The sequence below is a fragment of the Diplotaxodon limnothrissa genome, linkage group LG12, assembly GCF_057381915.1.
Source record: "Diplotaxodon limnothrissa isolate DT_005_m linkage group LG12, D_limnothrissa_male_GT1.1, whole genome shotgun sequence".
Taxonomy (NCBI): Eukaryota; Metazoa; Chordata; class Actinopteri; order Cichliformes; family Cichlidae; genus Diplotaxodon; species Diplotaxodon limnothrissa.
In genome coordinates, this window is record NC_140607.1 from 25,726,513 (window position 1) to 25,741,942 (window position 15,430).

Here is a 15,430-nt window from a genome sequence, read left to right on the forward strand (position 1 = left end):
AGCCTGCTAGGGTTAAACAATACATAACCTCATACAGTAAAATACAACCAGCTTAACAGACAGTGATACAAAGCTGAGAGCAGAAACAGGTTCCAATGCCGAGGCGATAAAATTAAACAAAATTTAAAAAACAGCTTTTAAAATTCTTCATATCAGCTCATATTAAATAGCACGCATAGCGTGTCAAGTTAAACAGTAAATGTTTCATAACTACCACAGGTTTGTGATAAAATTAATAGTTTTACAAACGTACCTTCTTACAATACACACACACACACACACACACACACACACACACACACATATATACATATACATATATATATACATATACATATATGTATATATATATATATATGTACCATAGCTTTGTTTGATGATTCTAACACTTTCCTTCATGTTTTAAATGAGTTTAAATGTTAGTCAGTTCTGAGGATGTATCTGATGTGTAAGCCAGAAAATTATGATGCTGTTTCACATTATACAGCCCTACACACTCCTATCACACACCCACACCCACACACACACACACACACACACACACAGATAGATCTCTTCTTTTGTTTAAAGAGAGATTTGCATAGAGTTATAAATGTATATCACTTAAAAAATATTCTCAGCAGCAGCAGTGAATGCTGACAGATGATTTTTGCCAAAATGAAGTTTTCTAATGGCACAGATCCACAGATAGGTCGACAGTAATCAGAGATCTATCTATCTCTTGCACGCACACAAACACACGCACGCACACACCAACATAAACACACATGCATGTACACACCACAAATAATATGGCAGCCCCAGTTTGTTAACATGAGGAGTTGTACAGCTCCTAAAATTATACCTACTTTATGTTCATATTTACATATGTATACATCTTTTAAATATAGATAGAAATATCTAAGACAATAGTCCACTGGGTTACAGTAAGAATGAGCACCATTATGGGAACACTGGCAAGTTTCTCGCTGCTTAGCATTGGTGGTGAGCCAACTTGGGCTATGCTGGGCTGGGTTGGGCCAGACTGGGTCAGCTGCTCAGTAATACCGAAGAGTCCATCTTTGGCCATAGTACTTCTATTCTCCAGACCTGAAAACCAAAGGAGATTATACTGTCAGTGGTTTATGATGAAACAGACATTTATTTAAAAAAAAAGGACAGTTGTGCTACACGTCAAGCTCCTCAACTTGATAAGATCTCACCTCAGCTAGCCCGTCTGCCATTGTTGCTCTCAGCTGCCTCAAACTCCAAATCTTGGAGCTCCATGGACTCTACTTTGACTCCCCTGGTACCTGTGTGGGTGTAGAGAGGCACATGTGGGTCCTGGAAGGCAGGCTCTGGCCCCTCTGTCCCTGACTGGCAGTAACTGTCTGCTGCAGCGTATCCTGGGTAAGTGGAAGCAGGGGTCTGGCTGGACAAAGTGGGTGGGTGAACTGCGACGGTGACTGAGGCCGATGCTGTCACCGTGGTGATGGGTTGGCCATATGGAGTAGGGTTGAGGTGTTGGTGCGGGAGGTGATGACTAGGTTGTGGGTTGTGGGAAGAGCGGCTTCTGTGGCCTGCTGAGTGTTCTCTATGGCTATGTGAGCCATAATGGCCCCCAGCCTCAGTAGCAGTTTCAAAAGCGTCCATGCGCGGCAGGGCTGGGGGCGGGCCCTGCCAGTGCACCTGGCTCTTGGGGTCCCTGCTGCTGTTTGGAGTAGTTCCATTCTGCATCCCAGGATCACAACCCTGAGAGAAGACAAAATATGGAACAACAACAACAACAAAATTATCTTTCCATTTCATAATGTGACACGCAAGAGAAAATATGCAATCAAAAGAGTCATGCAGGAGACACAATATGACATATTTCTCTTACCGAGGACACAGTATAAGCTGGAGGGTCAGGCTGTCTAGCTGAGCGCCGATGTCCTGATGCTCCCCTCCTCATCTCCTCTGTCCTGGCTCTTCCCCTGCTGATCTGGAGGTGGTACTGCTGCTCGTCTGCTCGAGCTTGTCCTCTGTGTGAGTGCAGGTTAGAATTTTGCAGCTCCTGGCTGATACCAGATGCTGTGGTGTTTGAGCTGTACTCTGAGTCTGATGAGTCTGAAACTGCACCAGAGGTGGTGGTGGCTGCAGTGGTGTGGTGAGGACGGACTGAGAAGTGGACCACATGAGGAGGGGCCTCTGGAGATGGGGTTGGTAACCGGCTGCGACCATCAACTGGTGATACCTGAGTGTTGAGTACAGAGAGTTGTCTATAGTTTGGCTTTTGAATTTAAAAAAAAGTCACTAGTCCTGGTTGATTTAGATTTTCTTGCATTTGCATTTTGTAAGATCTTACCTCTGGATAAGGTCCAAAGTATGATAGTAATACTGGGAGCAGGACTAATCCATTCAGTACCCCAAGAACTGTTAGGATGGCTAACACTGCAAAGAAGTACCTGCATTACAAAGAAAGAGTTCACAAAGGGAAATTAACTTTAATATCAGCTATAAACACAATGAGCAAAAAATGCATGTAAAACACAACACTTTCCTGTGGCTTCTGCGTCACACAACACAATAACATTTATTAAAAATAAAAGATTTAAGCAAAGTCACTCATACCAACAAGGACACACAAGAAGTGAAATTAAGCAAGCTGAAGAAACAAAGAAAATACCTGCGCAAAACCACAGAGGTTTAGACGTGGGGAGACATGTGCAAGATCAACCATTACACATGCCCAAAATAATACTTTCACAAAGACACTCACCACTCCCAAAACACACACACACACACACACACACACACACACACACACACACACACACACATATATATATATAAACCCCCCACAGACAGGCTGGCATGCACTGCAGTCTTGAGGAGCAAAACATAAATGTACCTTGTGCGTTTCTAAGTCCTGCCAAAGAGGGTTAGTCTTAAAGAAGCCATGTAGAGAAAAGAAAGGGGAAACATAATTAGCCAGAGCTGGTTAATTCAAAGGCACGGGGGGAAAGGAAAAAAGACAGGGGGTGGGGGGTTATTGGGGGGTGAGGGTACTCTCTTGGGTGTGTGTGGTGTATAAGCAAACAAGGAGAAAACAAAGCAGTGAGGAATGTGAAGGGGGAGTGGTAAAAGAGAGCAAAAGTGGGGAGGGTGACATTGGGGCATGGGGGGTGGGGGGTACAAGAGGACAGGGGCCTCTCTCTCTCTCTCTCTCTCTCTCTCTCTCTAGCTCTCCAAAAAAAAAAAAGAAAAGAAAAAGAAAAGCGAGAAGCAAATAAATGAAGTGAAGGGTATAGAATTTAAACAATTTAGTCTAGGAAGAAGAGAAGGGGACCCTCAGCGCCACCCCTCCCTGGCCTCTCTCACTCTCCTTTCTCTCTCTCTCTCTTCCTCGCTTTTTTCCCTCCCTTCCTTCCAGCTAAGCCCCTGTGAAATTCCCGGCCACTCCACAAGCCACTCCATCTAATTAAATCTCCAATGTATCAGGTAAGACTCCCCAATCTCCACTCTAAATCTCCCTCTCTCACTAACCCTGCTTCCTTCATTATGGAAGCCCACCCCATACCCCGCACAGCCACCCATTGGTTTTCCGCTGGAAGCTCTCAGGTATTCAGGGACACGCCATGAAGGCTTTTTCTTGACTCTTGACTATGTTCTTTGTTTGTGTGTGCACGGGTGGGTGTAAATAGGAGCTAACAAAGGTGTAGATGTGCCATGCAGCTGGGCCTCAGATTAAGTGCACATTCATAACTAATCCTTCAGTTGTGTTTTATTGATGTGTGCGTGTAGAGAATGAAGGGACACTGTGGAAAAGACTATCCACAAGTACGGAGCAAGGGTCCCTGTCTACACAGCAGGGGTGGCCTTTCATGCACAGTTCTAGAAAACCGAATTACAGTGAAACAGTCTCACCCTTTCCATTTGGTTTACTTGGAAAGTAACAGACATGCTAAGATCGAGTAAAAAGCAACAACCCAAAAACCAATGCAAAGCGACCCAAAAGATGGATGAAGTGACTTGTAGAAATTCTGATACTGCAATGATGAGGCAGCGAGGCACAATCTATAGACAAGAGCAGCATATTTTTGTAGTTAACTTGAAATAACTTGAAAGTTCTGTTAACTAATTACAGCGAGTCAGGATTTAGTTGCATAGAGATAAATAGTCTATGCAGGGAGCAAAAGAAGGACTGCATTTCCTAAATTGGATAATGATCAACTACGGTCCTAGGATGATTTTTTTTTAATATAGCTACCTAGAGCTAAAATAACAGTTTCATAATTATGGTTTGCATTTCCATACAAAGCATCAGGAGTAAAAGCCACGTCACCTTTGAAGAAACATGTGCACACATATGTACGAGTGCACGCGTCCAGCCCACATACCAGGTTGCATGCCCCCGCCAGGCTGTTTAGAGTGAAAACATTCACAGGGCTGATGGGGAAAGTCAGGGAAGCATTTCTTTCGGCGCAAGCAGAAAAATATGAGCTGGGCCTGTTGTTATTGCACCGTCTTGGGGCGCTGCTTTGTTTGCTCAGACAACAGCAGAACCTTTAAATGGAGGCCCGAGACTGAGCCAGAAACCAGAGCACACCACTGGAGGTGCGGAGAGAAGGTCTATAGGCCTCTATAGTTTGTGTGCGTATGTTTGTATGTGTCTCTCTGAGTGTGTATCTGTGTGTTCTCTCACTGGCAGGCGCACCATCATTGACCCCCATGATTAAAGGGTCAGGGAGCAGGTTGGTGTGTCTATACGAGGGGGGAACTGTGTAACTGTGCGGGTGTGCACAGATGAACGCTTGCAGATCACATGGAGTTCAGTGATTCTAGCTCTCAAAGAAGAAGGCCAAATCATACAGCTACCTCATCTGGCAGCAACCAAGAATGTGTGTACATATGGCCATGTAAAGACATAAGGTTGTTTAAATTACACACTAAAGTCTGGGGAAACTTCTCATAATACTGTAGGAGTTGAGAACATACAGAATTATTCATACTCCTCCCTTGAACGGCAGCTGGTCGCTACCTCTCTGTCTGACGCTTAAGAAGGTGCAAACACAAAAGCAGCCACCTGCACGGAGCTCCGGCAGTGTGTCGGTTTTAATTTCCACTTCTCCTGTCTTTGTACAACTGCTCTCTTGCCCCCCACTCTGTTACTCCTTTCCCTGCTTATAAATGTCTAGTGAGGGCAGTTAAACCAGTTGAGGGAGATTACAAAAGCCAGAGGTCTTTCCTGCTCTCCCTCACTCACTCACTCTCTTTCACTTTGCTCCCCTCTGTCACCTCCCTTACAGCCTACTCCCCCCCACCTATTTTTCACCTTTAATTTTCAACCCTTTCCCTGGTTTCCCATAAAATGTCAGGCACGACAGATATTAGGAGGAGGAAGAGGTAGATAAAAGAAAAGACAAAAAAGGAAAGAGATTTTTGGTGAGGTTTCCTGGAGATCATCCCCCAGAAAGAGATGAAAAATATAAATAATAATAGTAAATAATAATGAATAATTGCTAGTGGTAGTGAAAATTGGATGAGATTTAAAGAGGAGAAGCAAAAGAAGAAGTGAGTAGCTGTCATGCATGATCGGGGTCTGAGGTGGATTCCTGTGTGGTATACAGGTTGAGGCATGGTCTAAGAACATTATTTAAATATATATGATAACTTCTGTATGTGCAAATATGCATGGTTTCAAGTTCAAATTAAAGCAGTAGTTTCTTGTGAGTTTGATTTTGTAACTGACCTGACAATAAAGTCAAACTCAGAGCCTGCGAGCATCAGGACGCCTAAAAACGTGGAAAAGGCGCCATCGAGCACCGGTGCAAACATGTGCTCCAGTGCCAGCACTGCCCGCTTGTGACGATCCCCTATGGCTGTCAGGAATGCCTACAACACATAGAAAAAACAAAAAACAAAAAACAATTTATGTCTTGTTCTCAAAAGGTTAACTTTCTCCACAACCATCAGAGAGACCTGAATCCATCCAGCAATAGACCTCACCATTCCAGCAAGCAGCATGTAGGATTAGAAAGTAAGTAAATTCACTAATTCATTTTTAAACTTACCAGGGCCACATGGACAGTGAATTCCACTCCAATGCCCACAGAGGCGATGAGAATGACAACAGGGACGGCACTCAGCTTAATTTCCATCAGCCCCATGAAGCCAAACAGCTCCACAGTCATGAGAGAAAGCACCAACACCTGAAGAGAAAGCAAGAGTTTCTGTGAGAAATGTGGGTAGTTGTTCAATTTACATGAACCTTTAGTTACACTTGTGTAGTTAATAAACTCAAAGTTCTAAAACATTTTTACACATAGAAAGTGCCAGTTGTTACAAAAAGCCTGCACGATTCAGTGTTTGCAACCGTTTTATTTTATCCAATATCCATTCAAATGGTTTCTGTAGGTTTTTCAGGACACATCGTCTTTTTCTCTTCGATGTTTGACTTTAAAAGATACAAACAATACCTTTAAAAGGGATAAGAAAATGCCAGCTAATTCAGAATTATAATGCACATTTGCTAGGTGAAACAGGTAAAACTTGTCTGTGAGCACAGTGCGTTTAATTACCACAAATGGAGTTATTCTACTTTATGCTGTTTTATTATAGAAAGAACAAATCATTATTCCCTGCTTTAACTGTGTGAACTTCCATTTGACCTTAAATTTGACTGCATACAAGACAGATGAGGCAGAGAAATAACACATGAGGGTGATATGTGTGAGTATATCTGCCTTATAAATGTGTTGAGCAGTAACCATACATGTGGGTGAAATGTGTGTGTTTGTGGAGACTCCGGAGCAAAGCATTACAGGAGCTGCTATTATCAGCTGACAGGTGTCAGGTTACACGGGGCCCAAATCCTTTGAAGAGGGTTAAGGTGGGCAGAGGAGGTAACTATGTGTACGTGCACCTATAGGTGACCCAGCACAGAGTATGTGCACATCCACAAAGGGTATTTGTACTGTGTGGTGTGTCTGCCACTTTATTCTGAAGGGCATTTTGGGTGATCTAATTACAAGTGTGCAGATACTGTATATTAAAATAAAATAGTTTGAGGAAAAGATGTTACTAGATTTAACACATTTTCTTGCATTATATTACATTTACTATTACTAAAATTCTCTGTGTGAGGTAAAACCTTGTATACACCTGCCTTTTTGTTTCTTTTAAGCAATGTTTTTTCTATAAATAACATAAAACATAAATCAAATCAAATTCAAATTCAAATTTTATTTGTCACGTACACAGTCATACACAGTACGATATGTAGTGAAATGCTTGGACAACTGCTCGTGACCTAAAGAGAACAAAAAAGGAAAAGGCTATGATCAGGAACACAGATTGAGATTACAAAGGATTGCTCTAAATCAGGGGTGCCCAATCCCAGTCCTCGAGAGCTACCGTCCTGCAGCTTTTAGGCACATCCTTCTTCTGACACACCTGAATCAACTGAATGGCTTGTTATCAGGCCTTTGCCAAACTTGATGGCATGCTAAAGAGGTAATCACACCATTTGATTCAGCTGTGTTGGAGTAGGGATGCATCTAAAAGCTGCAGGATAGTAGATCTCGAGGACTGGGATTGGGCACCCCTGCTCTAAATGTACTGAGACCCATTCAGATTTTAAGTGTTAAGAGGAGTCAAAATCAAGTGGATTAAAAACTAACTGTATAAATCTAAACACAAGACATGATATTTACACAAAGCCTCTGTCTACATGGTCATGGTGGATTTCAGGGCTTGAAGGCTTTGAGAGTTTGATGTTGTATGGCTGCCTGTGCTTTGGGCTTTGATAGAACTCTCTTATAACTGATGTTTTGATCTTACTAGTAAGGCCTGAAGAGGATGAACATGAAGTCCCCTCCTCCCTTGTTTCAAGGTTCGGGTGGCCTGGCCACTGCCGGTTGTAAAATACAACCCACTAGAGAGAAAAACCAGAGTACTCTTTGTACGTGTTTCCGTGTGAATTATCACCTGCGAGTTTAAACATTCATACTGTATGTGTGTGCAAGTATGTACATGCACTAGAGTGCTCAAAGTGTTTTTGAGAACTGGCTTGTGTATGCGAACACGTTTGCCAATATCCTTGGAAACGTCTTGTCTGAGAGGAGCAAGAGTGGATGAATGTTAGAGACGGAAATAAAATCAAACATTTTATAGGTTTAGAGTGGGAGCCAGTTGCTGGGGCAACTTTTTGTCCTCTTCCCATTTATTTCAGAATTTGTGTCTGGGAGTATTGGACTAGACTAAACAGACTGGTCCTAACAAAACAGCACAAGATAAACACTGGTGACTGGGGCTACGATAACACACACCAGCCCCTTCTCTTTTCCGACTCTCTCCTCCTGACATGCATTCTGGACCACACGCAAAAACCAGGAAATGACATGTAGAGAGGGAAGAAATTGACTTTTAAATAATTGAAAGCTAAGATCTCTCTCTCTCTCTATGTAAGTAGCAGACACATTTGTATCTTTCTCTAAAGTTATCTCTCAGAACATCTGCTGCAATCTATGGAGCTACGTGTGTTTCCCTGGGCATTGTCATACCACATATTTGTAGTTACTGCATTTGTCTCTGTGCATGTGGTGTGTTTTCTCCAACACTTACTATAATGCCAGCGGTCCAAGGGTTGAGCAGAAAAAGGGCACAGACGAGAAAGGTGCAGGCGAGCACCACACTGATGGACAGCAGAAGCCAGTGGCGTAGACTAACATACTGTTCCCAGAACAGGAAAGGGTAGCCGTTGGGGTAGGAGGGCAAGCCTTGTCGGCTGTAGTTGCTGCAGATGGCCCGTACGCTCTCGATGGCTTCCACAAACTGCGGCGTCTCCCGGAGCCCGTTGAGGTAGAAGGGGAACTGTGCGTATTCGATGGGCTCAGCAGCCGGGACTGGATGTTGAGAAAATCAGAGAAGGTTGGTTTAATTGTTAGCAAAGCTGTACCCCCCCGACTTAAGATTTTTCATTATATGACATATGCCATGAAGCAACTGGTGAAGTATTCTCTTTGGGGCCTTGGAAGCAAACACCACACAGCTGATAACGTTTCAAGACTGTAGACATTGACGAAGCAATCGGATAAATCAACAGTGGCTTCTGCAGATCACATTTGTCTATTCTGATAAATTCTCATTATATTCTGATCATTTCGTGTGTCTGCAGAAATAATTGAGGCTCTATATCCAAACCACGAATACCAAGGCTTTCCGTTCCTAATGCAGCTCTGTTCCAAGAGAAGCTACGTTTGCAGACGTATGTGCATGTGTGCGTATCTGCATGTGTGTGTGTTCTGTGGGGGTGGCGGAGGAGAGTGAAACAGACCTCCATTGACTCAGTCCTGGCCAGCCTGTGGCCCAGCCTGGCTAATGAGGGCCTATCAGTTCCAGACACAGCAGACTGTCAGAGCTAACGATGATTCAAGCTAATTACAATGTCAGAATCACTGCCATTACCACACCCTAATCTTAGCACCACCACGTAAGGCACAATATAAATGTGTGATCACGTATATATCTGCCTGTCACGATGCTATGGAGGCATAGTAGGTGCTTACAAAAGATTTAGAAGTTGCCACATTTAGAAGTAGCTTTGCAGTATCACTACTAAAGACCAGACTACTAGACCAGTCTACTGCCTATTTTTTATCTTATAGAACATGTTGTAGTATTGTCTAATGTTGCTTTGAATGTATTCATTTCATAGTAAGTGTAGGGTTAGATGGAAGAGCTTGCTAACATGGTATGGCCCATTATAGTCTCAACTATAAAATTTCGATTAGAACACCTGCAGCTTTTGGCAAACATAGATCTGCTCCGGGGGTCTCCCGCACAGCCAAACACTTCATGCAGTTTATCCAGTCACGTTCCCCCGCTGTCAAGGACTTCCTGTTTGTTATCCAATTGTGCTTCCAACCCAAACCCTGTCTCTCTCTTTTAATTATCCAATCATCCCCCTTCCTTGTCCTGTAACACCTTCTTACACCAAATCACAGGCTAGAGTCAAATAACAATGTAAGTATATTTTTTATGTGTGTGTGTGTGTGTGTGGTAGGGAAACGAGAACAGGGTGGGTGCTGTTTTTGGGGTCGCTGAGTTTTAATAATGTGTGTATGTGTGTGTAATGCTAGAGCCCCATGGTAGTCAGGATTATAGCATTTACCACAGGCACTATTAAAAGAATAACAGCAAGTTGTGTCTTGGTCCTCGGGTTAGCAGAGTGAGCTCAGTCATGCACAAATGCACACATATTGCAGTGGTACAGTAAAGTCTAATACCTCACTTAGAGCTAAAAAGGACCAATAACTCAAACCACAAGATGTGAACATTGCTTACATGCAGCTGCTGCCTTATGGAAACTGAAAAAGTTGCAGCCGAGACTCATAAACCTCACAAAAGTTAGGCATAAAATTTCAGTAAGCAGATAATAAATGCAGTATGTTTGGCCGTACCTTACAGTAACATTTCAAATTAATGTGGAGCTGGATTACCGAACTTGTTGGAACTAAAAGCAATATTATTTCAAATTTCTTCCATTCTGTCGCACTACTCAGTATTCAGCGGTAAAATAATGTGAACATAGGTCATGCAGACTTACTGCTGAGGCGTGTCTCGGGCATGGAGTCGGTATGGTCGTGGAGCCACTCGGGAGGGTGTGGACGAATGTTAGCTTGTGAGGCAGCATAGGCCACAGGATCATTGCTGACCCAAGCTGTTAGGTAGATGTAAAAAGCTCCGGGATTGATGATCCCATCTGCATCCACAAGCCTCTGGCGAGTCAGCTACAAAACCCACAAACGAGATGAATTAATGACTGTAATATTAGACTTATAGGTTTTGGTATAGCCTCTTAAATTACAATTTTCAAACACATAATTCATCGAATGCATTATGTCATTCGTCTGTCTACTACACCCAAGCAAACTGTCAAAATTTGAACTGAAATGGAATTATTAGAAAATGGAAAAAATTTAATTGAGGGGGGAAAAAAAGTAGAAAAAAATTGAAGTGCTTGCGGCTGTTAAGTACACGCTGGAAATGAAGGTATTGTAGAAATAAGGGATGTTTAACCATAACATTCTACAGGTGAGCTGACCACAGAAATGCTTATTTATACACACGCATGAGCGCAAGAGAACGGAGCAGCTTTCAAAATATGAGTCAAATATTAGCCCCTCTCTCTTTCCAACCAAAGAAAAACCAACAAGTCAGACACTGGTTGCCTTTCTGAACATTCCCGTACTTCTGATCACAGCTTCCCAGAATTATCATGCCACATTAAAACATGGAAAATGTTGAATCAGCTTCTCCCTTTACATATAGTAGATATTGGCTGGCCAACCTCAGACCCAACGTCCTGACCACTCTGAATAAATTTCTAAAGGAAGCCTTGCAACGCTCTCCTGTCAAGAAGTAGCTGTTGCTGCTGCCTGTAGAACCAAGCAATCTGAGCAAGAAAGCTTTAAACAGGCATTCTGGTTATTTTAGAGCTGTGCAGGTTGTGTTTTGAGTTTCTGGAGTTGGGCACTTTCAGGTGAACAAAAACATAAAAGTATTTTTCTTTCTAATTGGTCTTGTTAGGAGAATAAGTGCAATGAATGCATTGTTGACTTTGGTAAGGTGGTCCACCACTTTGGTCCAGGCTAAATATCTCAGAAACATAGTCAAGGCTCATTCATTCAAATACTGAATCTGTGTGACTTTATGAGCTACTGGATCAGCCATCCATCCATCCATGGGGGAAGGAAGCAGGTAGTGTGGGAGTAGCCGGAGAGAACTCACACAGATAGAGGAAGAACATGAAAGGATTCGATTCGGACTCAGGACATAAAAATACAAAGATTGACATTCCCCTCAGTAGAATTTGAATAATACGTTTATGTTTTATACAGCGCTATCAGGTTCAAATTGTAATTTTCTCATATTTTATTACCACAATACTGAAAAGCTAATTACCCGTTTGCCTCAGCGACATAGCTATTTAGTTACTGTGTTAACATAAGCATGATATTATATTTTAGCATCCTGGGCTAAACATCATTGCACCATTGTATTGTACCTTTTGTCTGTGCATCCAGGCGAAAATGGTACAAGTAATTACATCACATCAAACTGTCAAAAGGAAATCCAAGTGGAGTTGTCACTCCACTTGGATTTCTTTAGGATAAACTCTCTGAGGCACTTTGTTTATCTTTGTGAGCGTGTGAGTCTGTGATTCTGCCTTATTGCACTCTTTTATTCAGCGTCATTTGCCTTGACGGCAAAAGTCAGTAGGTAGACGCGAATGACTGTCTCACTAAGGGCTGTTAGTTTTGCCCTCCCATGTGGAAACAGGAGTGTAGTCTAGCATTGCTACCTCCTGAGAGGTAAAACCATTACTGCGCACCACTCTGCCATTCTCCCTTCTAGGAACCATAAATCCCTCTTTCACAGAGGCAGGGAGCGTTCTGGGGGTTAAAGCTAGACTCGTGGGGTTAGGTACAAGAAAGGAGTAGTTTTTTGTGGTGGGGGGTTGGGAGAGAAAAATTGCTTGAGTTAGCGTAACAATAAAAAAATTGGCTGGAGTCCCTGAGCGCGTCTGTGTGCAGTTAACCTGGTTGTTAACACTGAAGGAAATGCCACCCAGCAAATGGAGTAGAGCTATAAAAATAACACAACATCTGTACAAATGTTCCTCACACTTGGTTCTCCTGACCCCTGTGGGTACCCAGAATGCCTGGCGCCACAGATGGACCTGCCCTACGAAGAAAAGAGCTCTTGATAATGTTAGCATGGCCTTTCTTAGGACTTATCTCGCACGCCACAGATTTTTTAATTGCGATGCAAATAGCTTTAAGCCACACATATAGGGAACAAATGGTCACCAGCACAGAGTAGGGACAAATCAAAAGCAGAACACCTCTGCACAGATCCAAAGAGTGGCATATCAAAATAAAACATCTAGCTATGCAATTTACCAGGGATGTTGAAGATCTGGTCCTCATTTTAAGGAACAAAAAGGAAGCTACTGCTCAACAAGTACACGCACAAAGAAAAAGGAGAAGCACACATTCAAAACATACAAATGCACACACAGAGCTGTCTAAAAGAAACCACTTGTTTCTAGCTCCCTCAATGAAAGAGGACAGAGCAGTGGAGAAAAGGAAGAGAAAGGGAGGGAGGAAAAGACAGAGGGAGTGAGAGGGAGAGAGCGAGTGGTGGTGCGAGCTGGAGTTTGTGAGCAGGAGAGAGAGACAGCTAGATTCCAGTGGATCTGGATCGAATTTAACAGCAGGATACTCAACAACTGTATGTCTTCAAGCTGTCACGGGAAGCCCAGGCAGCTCTGCTGGCGGCCCCCACGCCTCACGGCAAGTACACTTCTCTCACAGGCAGAGGAAGTGATGTCACGGGGCCGCACACCAGGACTGGCCCTGTTTCCTGTCAGCTAGATAACTGCTGCAATGGAGTTTATTTGGATAAACAAATAGCCATAAGAGCAAAGGGGAGAGGTGGGCAACCCTTAATAAACATCTGTAGAGCTGTATGATTGGAACACAGAGTTGCACAAATTCTAAATACAAATAAACAGGAGACACAGAAGAGCTATGCGTCAAAGTTAATCACCCTTGATGAAAATGATTTCGATGTTGAAACGGACATGGCTTGTTTTGTGTTTGAGGTTTGCAGATATTCTGGCCAAGAATTTTGTTTTTATATTTCTCCAGTTTCTTATCTTCTGTTTTTGCGTTTTCCTGCCAAAGAATGCAGCCATGCATCCACATATGTTGTTTTTTGGAGGTGATACTAAACTAAGAAAAGCATTCAATGCCCTGTTGAAGCTGAGAACATTTACCCAGCTCCACAAATGCAATCTTTCCCCTCATTTCCTCCTGTTTCTCCCCCAGACTTTCACATTATCAGGTTGGTATCTTTCCACTGACATACAAGAGACCTGATTTAATCTTCCTCAATAAGTTCCTGTCTCGACCTCCTTCCGAGACCCAAGGTGCTCAAGTCGCTACACTCGAGTTACTGCTGGACATCAAACACTGATTCGGTGGCACGCAGGAGACAGTTTCAACAGCTCAGCTGGAGTTTACCACATGATTCAGATAACATGCTTTGTTGTATACTCACTTTATGGCTTAATTTTGCACTTCAGCTTCACCAATGGCTGTGCAAACTTTTCAGAAGCTCATGGAGAACTACTTCAGTACCAGAGATGAAGCTAAACAGTCATTTTCTGATTATGGAATTAAGTATGTGTAAAGAGGAGACATTTTTACTTTTATGTGCAGTGGATATAGGACTAGCATCTCAGACCTAAACAAATGCAACCAAAACCAGAGTCACCCTGGAAGCCTTGTGTCAGCTCATAGGGCTATCTATATAAGCAATAATGACATTAGTTTATCACACTCTTTGTCCTTCAAGGCTTAGAATGTATTAACTGCAACAGACAAGCATTTCTATACCACACCAGTAAACCTCAACTGCTCCTCTCAGAAAGTAGTTTGACGAAGCAGACGCTATTGTTTATATTAGAAAAACATGCAAATATGTTTTAAAAATTTAGTTCTCAGTGAATCAGATTCAGGTTTCTACTTAGAGCCACAGAATCCAGATTAATTATTTATAGACACTTTGGGGTTTGCAGGCGTTTCTCTGCACCAGTTTCAGCCATCCCAGCCTCTCATACTGTAAACCGTGGCTGGAAGCACTGACGATGTGTCAAGCTGAAAGACTTGATGTTTAAGGGAAACAGCTCACTGTCAAGGCCCTGCTATACACACACACACACACACACACACACACACACACACACACACACACACACACAAAAACCCACACGCAAACTGACAAATCGTTTAAATGAAGAGTTAATAGGTTTTTCAGAGTCAGGCTGCAGCTCCAGTGAAAGCTTTAAATTCCTGAGCTCGGTAAAGTCATCACACGAACACAGACAGAGAGAAAGAAAGAAAAATATGAATAGTCAGAGATGGTTTTAAGCTGGGTGTGGCTCCCCTAGAGTCATAACAAAATGTACAGATATGCATACACATACAGCGTCACAAAAGAGCTTTGAAAGTGGTGGAAGCATCTCTCAAGGCTATTATCAAGTTGTAGTCCATGTAATACAGTCTGCATGGTCTATGCTTACATAACATCTGCACATACTTCCTCATATAATGCAAATCAAGCTGCTAACCCAACATGTCCACACATCTTTTGAATTGCAGTGTACCATTGACAGTCAAATAGCCAGACAATAGACACTCAGATAGCCAGGATTTCATTCATCAGGAACCAATTCACTCGCAGGCTAGTGCTAACTTCCAGTATTAGAACTGACAAATGAGAAGGAGATTTCTCTAACGCAACAATAAAAGCTTACCGAGGTGTGTTCATCCATCTAAAGCCTTTGTTTCAGATCAAAGCTTTGTTTTCTTTCAACAGTTTGCACCTGGGCATTGAC

The 15,430-nt window shown here is 42.7% G+C and overlaps 1 protein-coding gene across 1 annotated transcript in view; it reads right to left on the bottom strand.

Annotated features, from left to right (window-relative positions):
- Positions 1 to 921: 921 nt before the first annotated feature.
- The window catches only part of ptch1 (patched 1), a 48,744-nt gene continuing 34,235 nt past the window's right edge, over positions 922 to 15,430 (bottom strand). The window contains exons 17-24 of the mRNA XM_085368425.1: positions 10,571 to 10,754; positions 8,587 to 8,867; positions 6,036 to 6,173; positions 5,714 to 5,856; positions 2,327 to 2,426; positions 1,862 to 2,215; positions 1,203 to 1,731; positions 922 to 1,089 (exon numbers count right to left, since the gene is read on the bottom strand). Of these exons, the coding sequence (XP_085224551.1) occupies positions 1,204 to 1,731; positions 1,862 to 2,215; positions 2,327 to 2,426; positions 5,714 to 5,856; positions 6,036 to 6,173; positions 8,587 to 8,867; positions 10,571 to 10,754 (1,728 nt within the window). The 3' untranslated portion in view covers positions 922 to 1,089; position 1,203. The remainder of the gene's footprint in view (positions 1,090 to 1,202; positions 1,732 to 1,861; positions 2,216 to 2,326; positions 2,427 to 5,713; positions 5,857 to 6,035; positions 6,174 to 8,586; positions 8,868 to 10,570; positions 10,755 to 15,430) is intronic.